General features: G+C 40.0%; 1 protein-coding gene across 1 annotated transcript in view; it reads left to right on the top strand.

Moving 5' to 3' along the window:
- LOC105469973 (acyl-CoA dehydrogenase short/branched chain) overlaps positions 1-23938 on the top strand; it is a 41615-nt gene extending 17677 nt beyond the window's left edge. The window contains exons 2-11 of the mRNA XM_011721623.2: positions 3040-3199; positions 6458-6558; positions 9249-9455; positions 9991-10161; positions 11827-11952; positions 13178-13270; positions 16025-16114; positions 19844-19981; positions 21858-21957; positions 22491-23938. Coding sequence (XP_011719925.2) covers positions 3040-3199; positions 6458-6558; positions 9249-9455; positions 9991-10161; positions 11827-11952; positions 13178-13270; positions 16025-16114; positions 19844-19981; positions 21858-21957; positions 22491-22561 — 1257 coding nt within the window. The 3' untranslated portion in view covers positions 22562-23938. The remainder of the gene's footprint in view (positions 1-3039; positions 3200-6457; positions 6559-9248; positions 9456-9990; positions 10162-11826; positions 11953-13177; positions 13271-16024; positions 16115-19843; positions 19982-21857; positions 21958-22490) is intronic.
- Positions 23939-24241: the final 303 nt, after the last annotated feature.

Here is a 24241-nt window from a genome sequence, read left to right as displayed (position 1 = left end):
AAAGGCTGAGGTCAACACTGAAGGCCAGGGGACATTAGAAAATCAACATCAAAACATCAGGCTGTGCAGTCAAAGGCAAGGAAAAGAAAAGTTTCTTTTATTAAAGACTGTCATAGTATTAATAAATGGAAAATTTCTTCTGCCGAAAAATGTTAGGTTATATCTCTCAATGCTTTGCTCAAAAATGGATTCCATTCACTTAGCATATTGTCACTGTATTTTATGAAGAGTATCTTTAATAATCTTACCCTGTGTTCCTATACCATTTCTTACCTTTTAAATTATAATTGTCTGTGTTATCATGTCTATGAATCTAAAATCACTGCTATGTTTTGAATGGTCCTATACTTTGTCAGTAGCAGTATTGAAACCAAGAGGCTCGCAGTTGTGTCAGTGGGAAAAAAGGTATTAATGTAAGATTCACTGACTTTTAAGTTTCTCAGTAGTGAGCTTTCTTTTTTTTTTTAAGATGGAGTCTCACTTTGTCGCCCAGGCTGGAGTATGGTGGCGTGATCTCAGCTCACAGCAGCCTCTGCCACCGGGGTTCAAGCAATTCTCCTGCCTCAGCCTCCTGAGTAGCTGGGATTACAGGCGCCTGCCACTGCACCTGGCTAATTTTTGTAGTTTTTAGCAGAGATGGGGTTTCACCATCTTGGCCAGGCTGGTCTTGAACTCCTGACCTCATGATCCACCTGCCTCGGCCTCCGAAAGTGCTGGGACTACAGGTGTGAGCCACTGCACCCGGCCCCGTGAACTTTCTTTTAAAGATAAACTTAGGTACAAAGGTGATATATTAACTAACAGACACACAGAATTCTGTCATGGATTTAGTGAAGTAAATAATCTCCCTTAGAAGTAAGAAATGTGGGCAATGTATTATAGTTTTTGAAATGTAGTAGGTAAGTTTCATGAGCCTTTTGTGAAGAAGACTAGTTGATGCATTCTTTCATTCATTCAAATATATATCAAGAACCCCATTCAAGGCTCCACCACCAGCCAGTGAGCAGACTTGGCCCCCATGCTTACCTCTCTTCCTTCTCCAGTTTCCAATTTTTGTTGTTGTTGTTGTTGTTTTGTTTTGTTTTTTGAGACAGAATTTCGCTTTTGTTGTCCAGGCTGGAGTGCAATGGTGCAATCTTGGCTGACCACAACCTCCACCTCCTGGGTTCAAGCGATTATCCTGCCTCCATCTCCCGAGTAGCTGGGATTACAGGCATGCACCACCACGCTCGGCTAATTTTGTATTTTTAGTAGAGACAGAATTTCTCCATGTTGGTCAGGCAGGCCTCGAACTCCCGACCTCAGGTGATCCGCCCACCTCGGCCTCCCAAAGTGCGGGGATTAAAGGCGTGAGCCACCATGCCTGGCCTCCAATTTCCATTCTTTCCCCGCTTTCTTCCTTCTTTGTTCGTGCCAGCTGCCGCTGACCATTCTCTCCCGCTGCTGCTAGCGGCATTCTTCCCCTTCTTGAGCCCCTTTGCACCTCGATTCTTACTTTACTTCTCCTTTATCCTTCTTTTTAACTCTTCCTGTCCATCTCATCAAGAAGAAAATACCTTATGTCCCCTTTGTCCTCCTTTCTAGCCCAAAGTTTTCCTGTCCCAACTCTGTCTTTAATGAGAAAAAATGTTCCATGCAACTTTGCTCTAAACCAACTCCTACTTCTGAAAACAAAACAAAACAATTAGCTAGGAAAATGGAGATGCATACCACTTTTCTTCTGACTGGGCCGATGTTTCTCGTTCCCAGGTGAATCCAGAGCAGAGTATGTCTGCTCCTAGGCACATAGTTGCAAAGATTGACCAACATGCAGCCAAGATTGACGGTGGTTTCAAACGCACCGTGAACAGTTTCTTTTTCTTGACTTTTCAGTGTGTAATCAAAACTACTGAGAAAACATATTTCAGTATGTTACTGCGTTTGTTAAAGGATTTGGGACACTGGAGCAGGAAGGCACTCTCATGGCGAGCAATGATGGCTGGCAGGTTAACTAGATCGTTACTGTTTCTATTTCTCTGATGACCACCTCCACTTCGGTGTTCTTAGCAGCTGTGGTAGAAATAGTTATTACGGTGTATTGAGCTTTTACTATAGGCTAAGCCTTTTTTTTTTTTTTTTTTTGAGACGGAGTCTTGCTCTGTCACCCAGGCTGGAGTGCAGTGGCCAGATCTCGGCTCACTGCAAGCTCCGCCTCCCGGGTTTACGCCATTCTCCTGCCTCAGCCTCCCGAGTAGCTGGGACTACAGGCGCCCGCCACCTCGCCCGGCTAGTTTTTTTTGTATTTTTAAGCCCTTTTATGGCTGGTCTTACTAATTCTCACAAAACTCCAAGAGGGTGGTATCTGCATTTTACAGGTAAGGAAACTGAGATTCTGAGAGGTTTTAACTAAGAGATTAAAAATCACTTGCCCAAGATCACGTAACTTAAATATCAGAAGCTAGGATTTGAAACGAGTTCTTTCAGACTTCAGAGCTTATTTTCTTAATCTTTATGCTGCCTATAAGATGCTGGAAAAAAAATTAGCCGCGGAAATTACAAAAGCCCGGCTGCCTGGGCTCACTCAGCACAGGGCAGGTATCTCTATGTCCTCACCAGCTCCCTGGGCCCACTCAGGGCAGGGCAGGTAGCTCTGTGCCCTCACAAGAGAAGGCTCTTGACAATGGTCAGTTTTAGACATCAGTGGTGTTATAGTTCCAGTTTCCCTTTCTAAAAAGTCAGTGAAATGTGAAGTACGTTGGAGAATGAAATCTTTTGAGAAAGTTCTGTCTCCTTGATTGGTAAAAGTTAATTATCTAGGAAATTTGTTTATTTAAAATAGCTCATTGCTGGATAAAGAAGGTATCACGTCATGTTAACAAACTAATTTGTGTTATGTTTAAAAGACTGAATTTTAAAATGCGCTAGGTTAAGTTTCCTTGTTTTGGTGACATGAAATATAAGAATGGGTTATAAAGTTATTCCCAAAGAAAATGATATTCAAGTACCTTTTAGTGTGTGTGTATATATATGTTCCCTATTTAATGGGGGCTGTTCCTACAGCTAAGAAGAAATTTCCCAACTTGTTTGTCTTCTTGGAAGATTCCTCCTCATGTCTCAAAATCTTCCCAGTCAGAAGCTCTACTCGATATAACAAATAATGGATTACACTTGGCTCCCCTGCAAACACTTACAGATGAGGAGATGATGATAAAGAGTTCAGGTAAGTAAATGTATGAGTATCACCTTTTTCTCCCCAGACAGGATCTCTGGAGCACAGTGGCACAATCATGGCTCCCTGCAGCCCCACCTCTGGGCTCAAGCTATCCTGCTTCAGTCTCCTGAATAGCTGGACAAATGTCACCTTATTATTCGTCTGGTCATGAATTGGGTCTACAATATGAAGTCACATATGACAGGATTGAAAGATACATTCATCTAAATTTGTGAATATAGTTTTTTTGACATAAATTCTTTTTGAAGAAAAGAAATGCATATCCAAGATTAAAATGACAGAATAAAAGGCTATGTAGTTAAAAGTGAAGGCTTTCCCGCCCATGTTCTGTAGTTCCCCAGTTCTTGCCACCTTGTTACCAGTTTCTTATATAGCCTTGCAGAGTTAGAAGTACATTTATATTCCACTTTTCTTTAGATAGTGGGTTTTTTGTTGTTGTTTGTTTGTTTTTTTGAGATGGAGTCTCACTCTGTCACCCAGACTGGAGTGCAGTGGCACAATCTCGGCTCACAGCAACCTCTGCCTCCTGGGTTCAAGCAATTCTCCTGCCTCAGGCTCCTGAGTAGCTGGGACTACAGGCACGTGCCACCATGCCTGGCTAGCTTTTTGTATTTTTTTTTTTTTAATAGTAGAGATGTGGTTTCACCGTGTTCGCCAGCATGGTCTCCATCTCCTGACCTCGTGATCTGCCCACCTTGGCCTCCCAAAGTGCTGGGATTACAGGCATGAGCCACCATGCCCAGCCTAAACAGTGGGTTTTCATACTTTATGTGGAATTTAAATTTTACTTTTATCTATGAAACACCTGTGGTTGAAACAGGGTGCCCGAATGAAGCAGAAGTTGTATACCACTAAACCTTAAAGCAGTTTGCATTCATTTATTTATAGGTATAGGTGTAGGTGTAAAATTATGATCTATTTAAAAATCCGTAGCAGAACATCAGAATGTTGTTCTTAGAGAATATGGATGGTAAGTGTATTCGTTTTCTATTGCTGGGTATTGAATCACTCCAAACTTAACAAGTTAAAACAGCGCCCATATAGTGGCTCACAGTCTGTAGGGTAGAAGTCCAGCTGGAGCAAGTCCAGGCTCAGGGTCTCAGAAGGTCAACATCAGTGTGTCAATTGGGCTGTGTTTTTGTCCGGAGCTCAAGGTCCTTCCAAACTCCCATGGTTGTATCAGTACGCAGTGCTTTGCAGTTGCAGGGCTGAGGTCTTGTTGCCCAGCTGGCTGTTAGCCAGAGGTTGTCCCCAAACTCCTGGAGGCCTCTGTATTCCTTGCCATGTGGCTCCCTCCATCTTCAAAACCAGTGACTCTCCCTCCCAGCATCAAGTCTCTCTCATCCTTAAAACATGTTTGACCAGAAAGAGCCCCATCTTTCTTCGGGGCTCGCCTGATTAGGTCAGGCCCCCCAACTGTCATCTCCCTGTTTTAAGGTCAGCTGATTTGGGAGCTTGATTGTACCTGTAAAATCAACTTCACAGCAGCACTTAGATTCATGTCTGAATAACTGAGAGAGAACATGTGTACACCAGCGGCTGGGAATCTTGGCACTGTCTTAGAACTCTGTCACAATAAGTAAATTTCTTTTCTTTCTTTATTTTTTGAAATGGAGTTTTGCTCGTTTTGCCCAGGCTGGAATGCAACGGCACTATCTCGGCTCACTACAACCTCTGCCTCCTGGGTTCAAGTGATTCTCCTGCCTCAGCCTCCCAAGTAGCTGGGGTTACAAGTGTATCCCACCACGCCCGGCTAATTTTGTATTTTTAGTAGAGATGGGGTTTCACCATGTTGGCCAGGCTGGTCTCGAACTCCTGACCTCAGGTGATCCACCAACCTCGGCCTCTCAGAGTGTTGGAATTACAGGCGTGAGCCACTGTGCCCAGCTAGTAAATTTCTTTTCCTTTGCTCCCTCACCTTTTAGATATGGTCTCAGGGAAGTGAGTTTGGGATGGCTAAGGAAAAACAGGGTGAGTCGTCAAATAGTTTTACATAAATCAAAGAATTTGCTTAGAGTATCTTGATTCTCTGTCTTCAGTCGTATTTATTTCTTTAGTACCCACCTAGTCTAAGCACAGAAGCAATAAAGATGGGCAAGAAAAAAAATCACTGCTTTTAAGGAACTCAGAGTCTAGTGGCAAAGACAGTCAAATAAAGGAAATAGTTTCAAAGTAACATGGTAAATGTCATGGAGGTATTTGGAGAGCAAAGCAGAGAATACCTGGAATTTGCTAGGTGTGGCAGAAGTGGGCTAAGGAAGCAGTCAGGAAAGGCTTCTCAGAGAGTGTGGAGCTTGAGCTGTACCATGAAGGACAAAGTGCAGTTGGCCAGTTGGACAAGGGAAGGGAAGAGATTCTACATAATGGGAGTCGCCTGTGCAGAAACAAAAGAATACTGAAGCAAGCCGCATGCACTGAACTCTCAGTTTAACCCTGTTGCCTTCTCTACTGACTTGGTATTACGTTGGTAGTAACCCTAAGAAGGTATTTTCATCAAAATGAATTCTAAATGCATCTAAGTCTTAAAAACATTAAAAAATGAAATAGTGGTTTTCAACTGGGGCAGGCCGCCCCCAGAGGACATTTACCAATATTTAGGGACATTTTTGATTTGCCACAACTTAGAAGTGGGGATGCTCCTGGCAGCTAGTGGGGTAGAGGCTGGGATGCTGCTCAACATCCTGCAATGCACAGAACAGCCTCACAACAAAGACTCACTTGCCCCAAAATGTCCATAGTGCCAAGGTGGAGAAACCCTGTTCTGTATGACCACGCAGCTATGAAAAGGACCAGGTTAGATGGGATATGCTGACATAGAAAGATCATCAAGATATAGTTGAGGGAAGCAAGGCACACACCAATGTGTATCTCCTGATTCCTATGTGTGAACGTGCGTGTGTACAGGTAAGTATAGATGATTTTCAAAGAAAAGTTTTCAGAAAGAATACATAATAAATTTAAAATTAGTGACCTTTGTGGAGCATGGCTTTCGTGTTTCATTTTGTGCTTGTGTTTTTGCACCATCTACACATATCATTTATTTTGTGATGTCATCAAGAGTTACAAAGGGATATGGGGAACTACACCTTTCTCTGTTAAAAAGAAAACTTTATAAATTCTATTTTAAAAATATAAGAAGGGTACCTGTGTATATTTTAACTTAGTTAAAATGTAAAATTTTGTCAGCAAACTATTAATGTGACTGTAACTTTAACATAGACTTACCAGTAATTCTTTTTCCTACAGTTAAAAAATTTGCTCAGGAACAAATTGCACCTTTGGTTTCAACCATGGATGAAAATTCGAAAATGGAGAAATCAATAATACAAGGATTATTTCAACAAGGGGTATATTTTATAATTCTTCCAGTTTCAAGCTTTTATAAAAACATTTTGGTGTTAAAATATAGGCATATTTTTAAATTTAGGGACTGTAATGATAGCACAATGAACCCTTCATTTCCTAGTCAAAATTATCTGTTTTCTTTTTTTGGTTGAAATCCTACTTAATATTTATGTACTTAAAAGTTTTTAAAAATGGAATTAACATTTTTAATTGGAAATGCTATATATTTTAAGGAAAAGTTTGGAAGTAAGATGGTAATTTATTTGTACCTTTAGACCAGTGGTTCTCAACTGGGGGCAGTTTTGCCCTCCAGGGGACATTGGGCAACGTCTAGAGACATCTTTGGTTGCCACAGCTGAGGTGTGCTACTGGCCTCTAGTGGGATAGAGACAAGGCATGCTGCTCAACATCCTGTAGTGCACAGGACAACTGCCACAACAAAGAATTATCCAACCCAGTGCCACCGTGAAGAAACCCTACTTTAGATAGTAACACTTCATAGCATAGTTTATATTCTACCTGAATCTCTATGTAAGTGATAAACTTAGAAGCAGAGGTGATACATGAATTCCACATTAAGCAGGCAACAGATTCCCATCTTTCCAAGTCACATAGCTCTTTAATGGAAATACAACATATGAAATAGATACAAGTAAAACCGCTCTCACTGTGATAGGGGGAGAGGCTATTAGCATAGGGGCTTCTAGAAGAACATTTTTTAAATCACCACACTCATCATTTCTCACTTCTCCAGAGGTATAAAATATTTATTTTTTTATTTTTAATACTAAAGATGTCCCAGAGCAAGGTGGCTGCGATTCAGAGCCATTGGCCTAAATCTTGTCTGCCATCCAGTTTGAAAAATAACCATTGCCACTTAGCTAGATAGTTTTACTTATTTCTGTTTTAAAGCAACCAGCTTTTTTTATACCGTGTGTAGTTAGGATTCTTCCATCTTTCTTTTAGCAGTCAAACTCTTGGGAAAATGGAATCTTATATGGAGTCATAGTGGTCAAACAGGAGGCCGATGTGGAGAAGAGATGGACTCTGTGAGTCCATTCCTCAGCCGGGTTTTATTTCTATTGCTTGCAGACCCTCTAGGCTTCTGGAAGCAGTCTCACAGTTTCACAGCGTGAGATCTCCCCTGTGCTGGTCGTTTCTGCAGCGGGGCTGTCTGCAGAGTGATGCATTGCCTGCACCCTGCTACTCATCTCCACAAACCGCTGCTGCGCAGATGCAGCCTCACCTGCCTCCTTACTCCCATTGTCATGGCTTTTTGGCATAATGGCTTGCAAAAACAGTATTTCCACTTTGGGAGAGATTAGTGACTTTTTTAGAGAAGCAATGTCTCTGGCATCTGCTCAAGACATTGTAATGAGGTAGCCAGAGTGCCCTACTCGGTCCTCAGGCAAACCCAGATCCTTCCGTTCTTCCTCATTTCTGGTTTTATCACCATTCAGTCACTCCCATTTCTGGTTGTTTTCCTGTTGTAGCCCAAAATGTAACAGCCACAGCCCTGACTGCAGCATAGTGTGACTCCACGAATGTCTAGAGAGAGACTGAGAGAATTATCCTTCTATTAACAGCGGTAGGCCTTGAATTACACAGGCACACATTCTCTTTGTGAAATTGAGAGTACTATGTGAGCTTCAGTAGTGACAGAACGGGGTTGTTGGAAAGGCTTGGCTGGCACTGGTCATGTTTACAGGCACCCGTTCTTTGGCTAGTGTGACTCTAGCAAACACCACCACCTCTGCTAACCATCCTGAACTTTTGAAGGTGGCATAAAAGGAATGGTCATTCAATTATTAACCTGTCGAAAAAGTCAAGGTGAAAGAACCTGACTGGAAGAAACTTTGCCGAATGAAACCGTAGACATTCCCATTGAGGAGTAGGCTATTTTCTTCTGTTTCCTTATTACATTGAAATCAGCATAAGGTGAGTAGGGCATGTTGAAAAACCAAAACTCCACCTACCTTCTTTAAGCAGGCAACAACAGTTCTTAGCAAGAAAGGTCATCTAAGTATTTTTATATAAGATATTTTCTCATTCCATTAAGCTACACTTTAAAGCATTTTACCTCACATTATTTTTTGAATCCCAAAAGGAAGCAAATGATGGAATATAATTTTATCCTTTTCAAATATACAGTTTCTGTTACAGATTTTTTTGTTACCTATGGAAAAATTGCCATACCAAATTAAAATAAAATATACATACAAAATTTTAAAATTAAGAATAAATATGGTGGCCAGGTGCAGTGGCTCACACCTGTAATCCCAGCACTTTGAGAGGTTGAGGCAGGTGGATCACCTGAGGTCGGGGGTTCGAGACCAGACTGGCCAACATGGCAAAACCCATCTCTACTACTACTACTACTACTACTACTACTACTACTACTACTACTAATAATAATAATAATAATAAAATTAGCTGGGCGTGATGGTAGGCACCTGTAATCCCAGTGACTTGGGAGGCTGAGGCACGAGAATCACTTGAACCCGGGAGGTGGAGATTGCAGTGAGCTGAGATCGCACCACTGCACTCCAGCCTGGGAGACAGAGCAAGACTCTGTCTCCAAAAAAAAAAAAAAGCAAATATGGTTACATTTGATTTTTTAACTTGTTCTTGCAAGAAATTTCCCCATATAAAAATAGCTTTCTTAATCTATGTTGCCTTGTTTTTTCTTTAGTTGATGGGTATTGAAGTTGACCCAAAATATGGAGGTACAGGAGCTTCATTTTTATCCACTGTGATCGTGATAGAGGAATTAGCCAAAGTTGATGCATCTGTGGCTGTCTTTTGTGAGGTCCAGAACACACTCATTAACACAATGATTAGAAAACATGGAACAGAAGAACAAAAGGCCACCTATTTGCCTCAGCTCACTACAGAAAAAGTGAGTTGAGATAAAGTGTTGATCTAATGGATCTAATCTTTAATAAGTTTACAATATTTTCAGGAAAAAAGTAGCTGCAATGTTGACCTTACTATCCAAGACCACAGTGCAGTATCATTAATTCAAGCAATGCTCAATAAATTAATGCTGCTGGAAAAGTACACTCTACCTCTTATTTGCCACTTGGAAATTTAGAAAATAATCATCAGATAATAAAATTATTTCTTTTTGTCCTAATTATATTTTCTAATACCTTTGTTGATGGTTTCATTTACATTGTGATGTGTTTCTACTGTGATTATTAAAATCAATTTCAATGAGTATGTGTTCGTACGTCTTTAAGTTTGTCTTGGACAAATAGGGTATATTTTTGGAAAATAATACTTTCAGAACACCATTGCTATTTTCATAAATATAGGCTTTTTTAAAAAGCAGCTAAAGATTTGATTTACAAATGTCCATTTTTCCATAAGTATTTGTTATACAGAGTATAAATACAGTTATTAATTTGGACATTTTTTTATCCCATATGTAGGTAGGAAGTTTCTGCCTCTCAGAGGCTGGAGCAGGTAGTGACTCATTTGCTTTGAAGACCAGAGCTGATAAAGAGGGAGATTATTATGTTCTCAATGGATCAAAGATGTGGGTCAGCAGTGCTGAGTACGCGGGGCTCTTTCTGGTGATGGCGAATGTAGACCCTACCATTGTAAGTTTGAAAACGAAATTTCTTTCTTTTTCCAAACCCCTTCTTTTCTCTTTCTTTATCTTTTCCTCCTTCTGTTTCCTTTTTACGACTTCATCTTGAACTCTTTAGTCTTCTCAGTACTGAAAATGTCAGACTTGAGCTGACCTTTTTTTGCTTTATTTATTAATCTCCTAAAGTAAATATTGTTGACAAAATTATTAATTAGAGTCGGCCCACCATATCCATGGATTCAGCCAACTCCGGATTGAAAATATTTGGTAAAAAAAAAAAAATTCTGCAAAGTTCCAAAAAGTAAAACTTGAATTTGCTTTGTGCCAAGTACCATGTTGAATTCATGTGAATAAAGTGATGTGCATGCATTATATTAGGTATCAAATAATCTAGAGATGATTTAGAGTCTACCGGAGCATGTGCATAGGTTATATGCAAATATTACACCATTTTATATAAGGTACTTGAGCACTGTCAGATTTTGGTATCCATGGGGGGTCCTGGAACCACTCCCCCACAGATATGGAGGGATGACTGTTTGTGGAGGACCAGTTGTTACTTATCTCCCAATGTGTTATATAGTAGGCTAATCTTTTTTTCTTTTCCTATTTTTTTTTGATGTGGAGTCTCGCTGTATCCCCCAGGCTGGAGTGCAGTGGTGTGATCTCACCTCACTGCAACCTCCTCCTCCTGAGTTCATGAGATTCTGCTGCCTCAGCCTCCCAAGTATGTGAGACTACAGGTGCGCACCACCACGCACAGCTAATTTTTGCATTTTTTGTAGAGACAGGGTTTCTCCATGTTGGCCAGGTTGGTCTCGAACTCCTGACATTGGGTGATCTGTCTGCCTCGGCCTCCCAAATTGCTGGGATTATAGGTGTGAACCACTGCACCCGGCCCTAATCTTTAATTTTGTTGAATTTCCAATTTTCCGTTTAGTAATGAAGAATTTAAGTACCTATTTAGTACATTTATTTTTAAGAATACTTTATTCAGGTGGAAAATAGACATATAGCAAAATGATAAATACATTTTTTCATCGGTAATTACAGTATTTTCACTAATGTAACAATTGAATTAAATTGTTAAAACTTTTTTTCTTTTTTTTTTTTTGAGACGGAATTTCTCTCTGTCACCCAGGCTGGAGTGCAAGGCCATGATCCCGGCTCACTGCAATCTCCGCCTCCTGGGTTCAAGCCATTCTCCTGCTTCAGCCTCCTGACAAGCACCTGCCACCACGCCCAGCTAATTTTTGTATTTTTAGTAGAGATGTTGTTTCACCATGTTGGCCAGACTGGTCTCAAACCCCTCACTTCAGGTGATCCGCTCAACTCGGCCTCCCAAAGTGCTGGGGTTATAGGCATGAGCCACCATGCCCGGCCTAAAACTTTACATAGTAAAATTAAATTGAGAACATGGCATTCTCATGATTATATAATCGTGTAATAATAATTTTAATATTTATAGTGGCCCTTGAAAAAGTGAAAGAAATGGTAAGGTTCTTGGATCTCATGTCCTCTAGTTGCCCTCGTTTCATAATGCCCATGTTGCAATTCTGAGTCCGTTAGTATTTATTACTAAAGTCCATTTGTAGTTTTCTTTTTACTTAAACTCTTTAGAAACAAGGCGTTTTATAAATCCAAGTGGTAATAGCGTTTTAAATCTTCTTTTTAGGGATATAAGGGAATTACCACCTTCATAGTAGATCGTGATACTCCGGGCCTTCATATCGGGAAACCTGAAAACAAATTGGGGCTCAGAGCTTCTTCCACCTGCCCATTAACATTCGAAAATGTCAAGGTGGGTGTCTTAGACTAATCAGTAAAAGACTGATGTGAAATAAGCCTTGCATGGAACCACAGGAGGTGTGCAACACAGGTGTCAAAATATTAAGTGGCTATAAGCACACTCAGGAGAGTATCTTGTAAAACCCTGAACAGTGCTCTTTAGTCATGACCAGACAAATGTACTTTTCACAAAAGTGGAAACCTTTCTGCCCAGAAGCTGTCCTGGGAAGCAAGTGTCAAGAATTCATCCCATTTATGTTTCATAACTTACGTACTCTGACCATGTGTACTTGATGAGCTTGAGACTTGTGAACCAAACGGGGCTGCAGAGAAGGAAGTCTGGTGTCAGTGCACTAAAGGCCACAAGATGGGGGTGTTGTTCAGTGAGAGCGGAAACAGCCAGGCTATTAAACGTGAGCAGCAGAAGATCGCGGATGTTAGTGCTGGTGCTGTAGAACTCTCTGTAGGTGGGGCGGGTGGTGTCAGCTTTTCCACCACTCATCACAGAGCCTAATCTTTTTTTTGCATAGCTGTGGGGAGCGAGGGGGAGGATGTCTTTACAGATGTCATTCGGGCTTCACTACTTCACCCCAACTGTTTTCCTCATTCTTACTTTCCCATTTCTTTCTCCATTCTTCCCTGCTCACTCCCCCAACTACCCATGTTTGTAAAACTAAGTATAGTTTTTTATTATTCCTAATTCTTTGTGGTTTTTTTGGACTGTGAATAAGCATTTTCATCTGTTTCTTCTCTCTTCCTCTTTCTCTTTCTTGTGCATACACCTGTGTACACACGCACACACACACATGCCCCACAGTTGATTTTTATGAGGATGAATGGTCTCAACAGCAGAAAGGCTTACTACACTTGTTTTTGCAAGTATTTGCAGATTTTTGTAGTTCCTAATCTGTTATCTTACACTGTAGCCTACAGATAAGAATTGGGGGGGAGTATTAATTTATGTTATTGATGAATTCTATGAGATTCCCTTACTCTGGATTCACTCATCCATTCAATACCTGTGCAAGGCTCTGGAGGATGCGGTCATGAACAGCACGAACGTGAGTCCTTTTCCTCAGAGAGCTGTGGAAAAACAGTGTAGAGGGAGACAGAGAGGCCAGCAAGTTCTGTGAGACAGCTAGCACACGAATTGGGAGGCTGTGCCTACTTACAAATACATAATCACAATGAATCGTGTAAAATGAAACTGAGAAATAAGTGCACATTTGTATTTTCAGGTTCCAGAAGCCAAGATCTTGGGACAAGTTGGGCATGGCTATAAGTATGCCATAGGGAGTCTTAATGAAGGTAGAATAGGAATCGCTGCACAGGTAAGTCCAATGTAAACTGTTCCTTGATGCTAGTCAATTAAAATGTGAAAAGAAAAAAATGCAATGAGACCAGTGAAAATTTGGAAGCTTGTGGACACAAGATGGCATCATTCCCTTACATGAGGGATAGAATGGCTTCTGATTATTTCTTTCAAATTCCCTTTTGGTCAATTATGTCAGTGTCTATAGAACCAAACAATGGCCTGGTGGTAACAGTGTTTCTGCTTTGAGAACATTAAAGTATTATCTAATACCTGAACCAATAACTTTTAAAATGTATTGTAAATTAAATATGGCACTTAAAAAAATCTACTTTTCAAAGCATGAAATTCATTCTGGAAGGAATGTTTTACATTAGGGATAAATAATATTCATTCCACTGTGTAGTAAAGATCTCTTATCTATAGTTAATAAAAGATTTGTTGCTTACTGTTTTGCATGTGAAAACTGGGCAATGTTTTTGGCAGCACATGAAATAAAAGAGCCACAGTTAAATAGATATATAAAATGAGAACTATTCAAAAATTTTTTTACCAAATTTGGCTTTTATAATGCATATTGTGTTTTTCTATTAAGTGATATTAGTTATTTTCCAGATTAACAAAATTAATAAGGTCTTTGGCTTAACTATAGATTGTGTCATTTTTGTAGAGTGTGTGTGTGTGTGTGTGTATATATACACACATATATATATAAAATTTTTTTTTTTTTTTTTGAGACTGAGTCTTGCTCTGTTGCCCAGGCTGGAATGCAGTGGCACGATCTCGGCTCACTGCAAGCTCTGCCTCCCGGGCTCACGCCATTCTCCTGCCTCAGCCTCCGGAGTAGCTGGGACTACAGGTGCCTGCCACCAGGCCCGGCTAATTTTTTGTATTTTTAGTAGAGATGGGGTTTCATCGTGTTAGCCAGGATGGCCTCGATCTCCTGACCTCGTGATCCACCTGCCTCTGCCTCCCAAAGTGCTGGGATTGCAGGTGTGAGCCACTGCACCCGGCCTTTGTAGAGTATATTTTTAATCAGTGATTATACAAAACTCAAGAACTTAGAGCTTTTCAATTTTGAAGATGTTACATATATATTAGCTATTGGAATAAATATTAGATTATTACTCTAGATTTTTTTCTGCTGCTGTTACTTTGCTAACTATTTTTAGACCATAACTTAGTCCAGTTTTCCTACAATGCTAGACAGTGCGTCACTAAAGAATATTGTTTTATCAGTTCTCTTAAAAGTTTTTCTGTGATTCAACTTAGAGATGACATTAAAAACTACAATACTAGATCTCATTTTTTTCAGACATATAAATAATATAGATGTTCTGGCAATAAAATACACGGCCTGGGCTTCAGTCTAATTACTGCAAGTTATCTAATAACCTAATTAAAAGTTAAGGTCAGGTAGTTACTATGTCAGTGGATGCCTTTGAGAGGAAGAGGCACATGGAGTGTAACAGTGAACTGAAGGCATCTGTCCTCGAAACCTTGCAGGCAAAGAGAATTCAGTTTTTAAGTGTTTGTAGTAGAAACATTTTACTAAGGTAGAAAAGCCCATTTTGATGGATAACTGATCATTTCAGCCTTCATTTCAATATAGGGTATTATTTATGTACAAATTTTAGCTGTAAGGGTATAGTGACATCATCGTATCTCACAGCCAAGAGTGCAGTGAGTCTGCTGCGTCATGTGAATTTGGGGTTTGTGGTTTTCTTGTGCCTTTAATTTTTAACATATTATTCTGTTTTCTAGGGAGTTCAAAATAAAAGACTAAAAGAAAATGTGAATGAATACTAATGAAATAAATTGATAAGTTTGCTGGGCATTTCCCCCAAAAGCTTTTGCTATTGATTTTCTAAAACCATAATTTGACATAATTAGATAGTGATTTAATGGCTACCTAATGTTGACACTTAGAAACCATTTCTAAGCTTGAATCATATAATAGATATCAAAGTTGGTTAGCAGTGAGACAGTTCAACTAAAATTGTCACCATGTCCTGTGTAAATTAATGTTTTTTACTAGATGCTTTCTATGCATTGCTTTCAACCCTAGCTGTATATTAAGTCACTAAGGAGTTTTATAAAGTTGAGCTTTAGGTCACACTCCTCCACCTACTCTACTCCCAAGATTTGGATCCAGTCATTAGGCCTGGGTGTCAGTATTGTTTTAAATCAGGTTCCCCAAATGATTCTGTGGTGCAGCTCGGGTTCAGAACCACTGCTCTCTTATGTTCTAATGTCCTTCCCATTGAAGCTCTCATTAATCCTAATCATATACAAAATAGACGGGAAGGTACAGTTAAGACGTGATCTTCCACATTTCACTTCTAGAAGAACTGGAGGGAGTTCCTCTACAGTCTTCAAGGCCAGTTCTGAGCAAAACTTGTATGGCTCATTTTATACCTGGAGAATCAAAGCTTAAAGAAGATTCCTAAAAAGTAATCTTAACCTGAAAAGGTTGTGAGGTTGTGTGGACACAGCCTTGCTGGGAGATTTACCTCTGCTAGAATTAAATATGCTCATATTCACATGAAATCACTCAGACTTTTCTCCCAATTATTGGAAGTTCAGTTCTACAAATGCAGTGGGCGAAGATGTGTTATGAACACACACCTCACCACCTCAGCATCTCCAGTTCTTCCCCTACCCCAATCATTCCATTTATGTTTAGAAGGAATTCACAACTTGGATAATTAAACTTGTAACAAAGTAAGAAATTCTGATCTTTTTCTTTCTTTCTTTTTTTATCTATTAACAGATGCTGGGACTGGCACAAGGATGTTTTGACTATACAATTCCATATATTAAAGAAAGGATGCAATTTGGCAAACGACTGTTTGATTTTCAGGTGTATAATTATTAAGGTCTTTCTGCTGCGCTGGACTTCCCCAGCTTCCTGTTAATGAAGGGCTGTGTTGAAAGCCATTGAGGGAATCCCCTCAGGGGGATTTTAATGGGAGATGGGTAGGGGAGGAAGGAATAGGTCTCAGGGAGTGTACTTGTGAATACCTTGATCTTTGCCAAGGGCAGAGGAGTAGTCCTTGAGGCCAGGCTGTGGTGCGATTCAGGATATCCTGGTGAGCACTATGAAGCTGTCTCCTCACTACTTCAGAAGCTCAGGGCAGGGGTCTGGAGTCAGACTTCCTGGATTCAAATCCTGGTTCTTTCACTTACTAGCTTTAGGCCTTAGGCAAGTGACCTCATTCTAGTCTTAAACTGCCTCATCTATAAAATAACGATAAAACTACTTACTTACCCAGTTTTAAATGAGGTATGTGTAAAGTGTTTCACACATTGCATGGGTATAACAAGTGCTCAGTAAATGGTAACACTTGTTATGGGCCCCCATTCAGACCAGAACCATATGGTAATCCTCAGAGGACTGTACTTTGACACCTACGTCTCATGGAAGACACAGTTTGCTGCATTAAATACAAATGAGGTGCTCTCAGTCAAGCACTTGGGTAATACTGGTTTGGTCCAGTGCCGTGGCTTCTCAGAGTTCCCCAGGCAACCTGGGGATTCCTTGGTGGCAGTGGTATTCTTCCTGCCCTCCTTGAGGTCTTGCCAGGGTGGGGGCAGCCTGGAGTGGCAGCTTACCAAACCTTTTAGGCAACCTGAAGGCATGTCACCTAAAATTCCAGAATAATTACTTTACATGGTTGCAAAACCTCCCTTAAGCAGCTCTAGGCTCCAAGTACAATTTCTGATTGCACTGCTAGCTGTCACATTGTATTGTCTTCAGGTTTATAATAATGACTAGGCCTCATATGAGCACACTCAGGTTGCACATGTGTAGAGATACGAGGCTGTGGACATGCACAGTCATTTCAAGACCCAGAAGGACTGAGCATGGCAGGCCCGGCCAGTGCCTACCACAGCCCATGCTGTCATTCCCATCTTATGCCTAGGAACCCGAAGCACATGGAAGCTGAGTTCCCAAGGTCATAAAGCTAATATGGTGCCAAAAGTAGAGGTATATGGTCTTGGCCTCTAGTCGAATTTTTATTATACTAGAGTACTTTCTCAGAGCCAGCTACCACAAAGATTGCAGTGAAAGAGACAGAATGTAAAGGTTGTTTTGAAGGGAGGCTTTTGATCTTCTTTATGCACAGGAAACTGTGTTCTTGTGCATATAGATAGACAAATTGATAGATGGAAGGGGTCAGGTATACTAACAGGTATAATCATAATGACATCTTTAGAGATGCCTAGTAGGGGTAGTTAAAAGAACACTTAGATTTTTTAAATTCATTAATTAATTTATTTTATTTTATTTTATTTTTTTGAGACAGAGTCTCGCTGTGTCACCCAGGCTGGAATGCGGTGGCGTGATCTCGGCTCACTGCAAGCTCCGCCTCCCGGGTTCACACCATTCTCCTGCCTTAGCCTCCCGAGTAGCTGGGACTACAGGCGCCTGCCACTGTGCCTGGCTAATTTTTTGTATTTTTAGTAGAGATGGGGTTTCACCGTGGTCTCGATCTCCTGACCTTGTGATCTGCCTGCCTCGGCCTCCCAAAGTGCTGGGATTACAGGCGTGAGCCACCACGCCCAGGCTAATTTAGTTTTTAAAAATTTTGTGGGTACACAGGTACCCACAAACATTTATGGGGTACATGAGATGTTTTGATAGAGACATGCTATGTGAAATAAGCACATCAAGGAGAAGACATTTTGATCTTAAAAAGCAACATTATTATAGCTGTATAATGCTTTGATTAAAGTTCGTAGAGTTTTTTCTAACACATCATCTCATGTTTGTTTTGCATGCATTTGTTCATATCTTTCTGACCTCGAGACTACATGGTCCTTGAGGGTAGAGACCAGCCTATTCATCTTTATTAATTTCAATTGTTTATTCAGTATAAATTTATTTAGCATGTTCTCCATGCCAGGCCTTGTGTTCACAATGTAGTTAGGGAACGAGTATTCAGCAATGGTGAGTTCTTGTAGAGCAGGAGACGTGCCTCAGTCACTTTCCTGCCTCTCTCAGTACTTAATGTGGCAAATGGAATAGACAGCATGGATGGTGACTGTCGGTTTAATTGAACTGAATGTATTTTGCAAAAATAATCAGAATCTCTGAGTTCCACATAAAAAGCCAAACTCCTAGAACAGTGATACTTGTATAGAAACAGACAAATTCACTGATGGAACAAAACAGAAAAGCCGGAAATAGACCCATGCATATATGCAGATTTGATGTATGATAGAGATGGCATTACAGATCACCGAGTGGGAATATTCCTTCTGTGTGAGAAAATAATGAAACTGTATTCCTACCTCACACCATACACCGAAAATAGATGTCACATGTAAAGACATAATGTTAAAAGCAAAACTTTAAAGATTTTAGGAGAAAACAGAGAATATTTTTATAACCTCATAGTAGTAAAGGTTTTTGTAAACAGACACAAAAAGGACTAATCCTAAAGATAAGATGGGTGGTAAGATTGGTAAATTTTTTTCCTGGAAAGATGCTATAAAGTGAAAAGATAAATCACAGGGGAGAAGATGCTGACTCTGCACATAGGTTTGTGGGTGTTTAACTTACTATTATCCTTCATAGCCTACATATATGGAACATCGTCTTTTTTTGTACATATGAAATTGTCATGTGTATCACATATTTCAGGAAGAGAAAGAAGAATCTGTAGGGTATTAACGAACAGTGCTGTTTTTCTCCAGTTTGTCCCTCCCTTTTGTTTAGGAAAGGCCATTCCTGGGATTCGTGTGTGATTGCCTTACTCAAGGTTCACTGTCTTAATATTCACCACACATTATTATAATTATTTAATTGTCTGTTCTCCCTGCTGGACTATATATTATAAATCATGAGAATAAGGAACTCTGGCTGTACTGTTCAGTGCACTGCCTCCGTCACACTCAGGGCGGTGCCTGCCATCTCAGAGGTGCCCAGTAACTATCTGGGTGGATGGATAGGTTAGGCATGAGAAACATTTCAGTTTGTAATAAACATCTGTGCCTGTTATTTCCAGGAAATTGTTTACAAATGTTAATGTTTGTATTCTGGCTCACTAAGTTAACTGTTGTTTCTTTCATTGGCAAACATTTAGTGTGGACCTAATCACCCTCTAAAATTTCAGGGTGGTAGTAATTGGTGCTTCATATATTCTTCATTGCTTTGTAGCTAACATCTTTTAATGCCTGGAAGCCATATGCAAAATCAAAATTTTCTTAATTCAAGCAAATAAAGAATATATTCAAAGTTTTGCTGTGCCAGGATTTAATTTAAGCTCAATTTTGATCAAAAGAGAGTTGAAATAATTATTAAATGTAACAGTCAAGTGTCTAAACCTAACTTTATGATACTTTACTATTTAAATCTTGATAATCATGAAGAATTTGAAGTTTTTCTAGGAAAAGAGGATTTAACGTTACTTATAATGTCACATTTCATTTTAGATTACAAATTTTAAAGTGTTTAAAAGACATGAATGTGAATTTCCTTTGGGGTATATTTTGAGTCTGTCAGTGTTGTGTATCTAGGCAGGACTTTCAGGTTGAGGTGCTTTTTTAAAATCATAATTCTCTAACTTGGGCCTGACTGTTACAGGGCCTCCAACACCAAGTGGCTCACATGGCCACCCAGCTGGAAGCTGCAAGATTACTAACATACAACGCTGCTAGGCTTTTAGAAGCTGGAAAGCCATTCATAAAAGAAGCATCAATGGCCAAATACTATGCATCAGAGGTAAGAAAAAAAAAAAAGGAAAAGAAAAAGTAATTTAGCCTTCTTTTTTTTTTTTTCCAGATATATACTTATTAACATTTTCTCTTGGGATTGTTGATTGTACTTTGGTTGTTTTTCAAGTTAAGATAACATGGCCTCTTATTTCTTATAATAGAAAAGCAAAAAAGGAAAACTGCTGTAGGAAAACGCTTGAATTCTGTGAGGTCTCAATGATTCGTTGAGTAGCCCAGCTCAGCTAGACCACCCATCTCAAACTGCCGTAGGAAAACCTTCAGTTCTGTGAGGTCTCAATGTTTCGTGAGTAGCCCAGCTCAGCTAGACCACCCATCTCAAATCCATGGCTGAGCCTCCTCTGAATGAGGGTGTCATGCCTATGGTGTCAAGTTCAGGCAAAGTGACTGCCGTGGAAGATGATGGGTCCATCATATGAACAAATCAGATTTAAAACACCAAGAAAAGATTGTCCAAAACTTTGTACTCATACGTTGGCTTTCTATAGCTAACACATTAGACTGTGGCTAGAGAATTTAGCCAAATCATTGGGCAGCTGTTTCGCAGCCTCAGCGGTATCTTACTCATTCCATGGCTTTAAATTCTCATTTAACCTCTCCAGCCCATAAATTTAAATCTCCTGCCTCAACTTCTTTCGGAATTCCAGACTAACATGTCCAACTTCTGCTTTACCATCAGAACCTGAGCGTCATCTTGACTCCCTGCTTTCCCTCACCCCACACATTGAGTCCAGCATCATCTCTTGTGAATTCTACCCCCCAGATGAATTCTACCCCCAAAAGATTCCTTGAATGGTATATTTGTCTCCCTTTCCACTGCCACATCTGTACTGCAGTCACCTTGCTGCTCTCCTGGTCCCTGGTGCTTCCTCCCATCCAGCCTCTCTCGTTTTTCAAAGTGGCAGCGAGGCCATGTCACCTTCCTGCTTGAAACCCTTCAGTGGCTTCTCACAACAAATGGAACTCTATCCGTACTAGATTTCAATTGCTGCTGTAACAAATTACCAAAAAGTCAGGGACCTAAAACAACGCAATTTCATTTTCGCTCACTTCTAGAGGTCAGAAATCTGAAATGGGTCTCACTGGAATACAGGGGCTGCCTTTCTGCGGTTCTAGGGGACAGTTGTTTCCAGCTTCTAGGGGCTGCTGACATTCCTTGACTTGTAACCCCTTCCTCCATCTTCAAAGCCAACAATGTGGCGTGTTCAGATCTCTCTCTGACTCTGCTTCCTGCCTCCGTGGTCATGTCACCTTCCATGACTAACTCTCCTGCCTCCTCCTTTTCCTTATAAGGACTCCTATGATTATATTACAGCCACCCAGATAATTCAGGGTAATCTCTCCACCTCATGTCCCTACCCACATCTGCAGAGTCCCTATTGCCATGGAAGGCAGCATATTCACAGCTCTGAGAGATAGGATGTGAACGTCCTTGAGGGGCCATTCTGCAGGGTCTCTCGCTCCTCCATTCTCTGTTCACACTTCACCCCAGTCCCAGCCCACTGGTTGTCTCAGGGGCTGGAAATTGAAGAGTTCATTCTCCCCTTGGAGGCTTTCCACATGTTGGGCCTCAGCTTGAAATGTCCCCTAGCTCATCCGTTACGCCCCCAGTAAACATTTCCTGAATAAATGATATCCCTCAGCAGGCAGATTCACGTGAACAATGCTCTAATTTCTTAAGAAAATGGGGATTTAGTGAAATGGTATGGAGAATGGGACTGAAGAGACAGTGCTAGTTTAAAAGATAACTTCATTCCTTCCAATGCCACTAACAGTGAATCCATGTTGCTAAAAATGTTATCCAGAAGTGTTTATTATGTAGAAGTTACGTGATTTCAGTGTGTAATTGCACTTGCTTTTGGTAGATTGCAGGACAAACAACCAGTAAATGTATCGAGTGGATGGGGGGAGTAGGCTACACCAAAGATTACCCTGTGGAGAAATACTTCCGAGATGCAAAGATTGGTAAATAGATATTTATTTTTATTTTTATTTTGTTTTATTTGCCTCTGTAGGTATTTTGGCTGCTTTATTTGTCAATTTTATCCTAGGCAAAGGCAATTTTAATTTCTTCAGTATATGTTTATTGGCTGTCTTTATGTGGCTGGATTTTTTTCTTACCTTGTCCTTCAAAAAAAATTGTTCTTTTTTTTTTTTAGATATCAAATTGCCTTTTTAAATGTCTCAACAGGTTATTTAGTAAAACTGCCACAAGTAACAGTCTGAGCTTATGCATCAATTGTTGAAGAATCAAAATCTTCAACTTTTGATTAAACTTTAGTCAGTTTAATCCTGATCCTGGACATCAAAAAACCAAATGGAAAATTGTCATCTCTTAGTCAAAATTACTCTGTGAAATAGTACTATATTCAGGGGACATCAAGTGATGTGACTAGTAACTGTTTTATAGCAAGTGCAGAGGTGATGTTTATAGAGCTATTTCTTGTCTTAACTGTGTGCCAACTCCTCACTGTTCCTTCTGCTTCCTTTTGCTTAAGGTACGATATATGAAGGAGCTTCCAACATCCAGTTGAACACCATTGCAAAGCATATCGATGCAGAATACTGACGTCTGTAGGAGTGGGACCCCTCCCTGGTGTCACTGCTGTAAAATTTTAAACTGTTGTGTCTTGTTAGGAGTAAGTGCCTTGCATGGGAATAAACTTCCACAGCATTCAAATATTTTACTGAAGCCCTTAGTCAGGGTCCTGGGGGTTGGCCTTTTTGGTTTTCTCTTTTCAGGCTGTTTAACTTAGGCACAGGAGATCCACTTTTAAACTTGGGAAATAAGCACCTGTATTTTTTTCCAAAACTGTTTTTAAAGCTCTATACATATATATATTTTTTAATTTGAGACGGAGTCTCACTCTGTCACCCAGGCAAGAGTGCAGTGGCATGATCTCAGCTCACTGCAACCTCGACCTCCTGGGTTCCAGTGATTCTCATGCCTCATCCTCCCAGGTAGCTGGAACTACAGGTGTGCACCACCATGTGTCACTAATTTTTGTGTTTTTAGTAGAGATGGGGTTTTGCCATATTGCCCAGGCTGGTCTCGAACTCCTGGCTTCAAGGGATCACCCACTTTGGCCTCCCAAAGTGCTGGGATTACAGGGATGAGCCACCGTGCTTTGCCGGATATTTGTATTATCATTCTAGTTTCAGAGTATACAGAAATTTCATCCCATCATTTTGAAAAATAAAGATATCTGAAGTACATTACTTATAGAAATAGTTACTTTGTACTCCTTAATCTTGTGGCATCAGAGGAATATTTGTTATGTAGTAGGCAATTTTTATCCAGTACTTTATAGATTCAACTCTAAGTTGCAAGTGAGGTCAAAACTCATGAAAATTTATTTAGAAAAATCTAAAAATTCTGGTTTTAAATATGAGAATCAGTGGAAAATAAGGGTATAATTTTGTAGGTCATATAATTGAAGAAAATATTATTTTAACAATGTAAAGCAATATGATTTGTTACTATAATTAACCTGTATAAAAGATACATTTCATGGTGGTTTCAGTAGGTCATTTTAAAAACCAATGTGCATTAATTTTCAAGTATAAGGTTTAAGTAATTTGATTGAATAATCAGAAAATATTCAATACGGTGTTGGAATATTCTGTCATGCACTATTTTTCCATTGACAATTTCTGTATTTTAATTGAATACAGTTTCTTCAGTCATGGTTATTGCACTTTATCCTGAATAATAATTCAGAAATTGGGTTTTGGTTCAGTGATTCTCAAGAGAAAGATCTCTTGCCCATTAAGAAGTGTATCAAAATCTCATAAGAAATGAGGGAAAGAAGAGGGCTGTAGAGTTTGAAAAAGTATATTCAATATTAAAATAATTTTATATTTGGGAAGGCAAAAATGAATCTATTGTTTTGCTATACAGGTTATAAACAGGCAAAATCAATAAAATATATACCTGGTTGTATTAGTCTGTTTTCATGCTGCTGATAAAGACATGCCCAAGACCAGGAAGAAACAGAGGTTTAATTGGACTTAGAGTTCCACATGGGTGGGGAGGCCTCAGAATCATGGTGGGAGGTGAAAAGCACTTCTTACACGGCGGCGGCAAGAGAAAATGAGAAAGAAGCAAAAGTGGAAACCCCTAATAAACCCATCAGATCTCGTGCTTATTTACTATCACAAGAATAGCACAGGAAAGACCGGCTCCCGTGATTCAATTACCTCCCCCGGGTGCCTCCCACAACATGTGGGAATTCTGAGAGATGCCATT

The sequence above is a fragment of the Macaca nemestrina genome, chromosome 9 (assembly GCF_043159975.1).
Source record: "Macaca nemestrina isolate mMacNem1 chromosome 9, mMacNem.hap1, whole genome shotgun sequence".
NCBI classification, from domain to species: Eukaryota; Metazoa; Chordata; class Mammalia; order Primates; family Cercopithecidae; genus Macaca; species Macaca nemestrina.
This window is presented reverse-complemented; position numbering and strand designations above follow the sequence as displayed.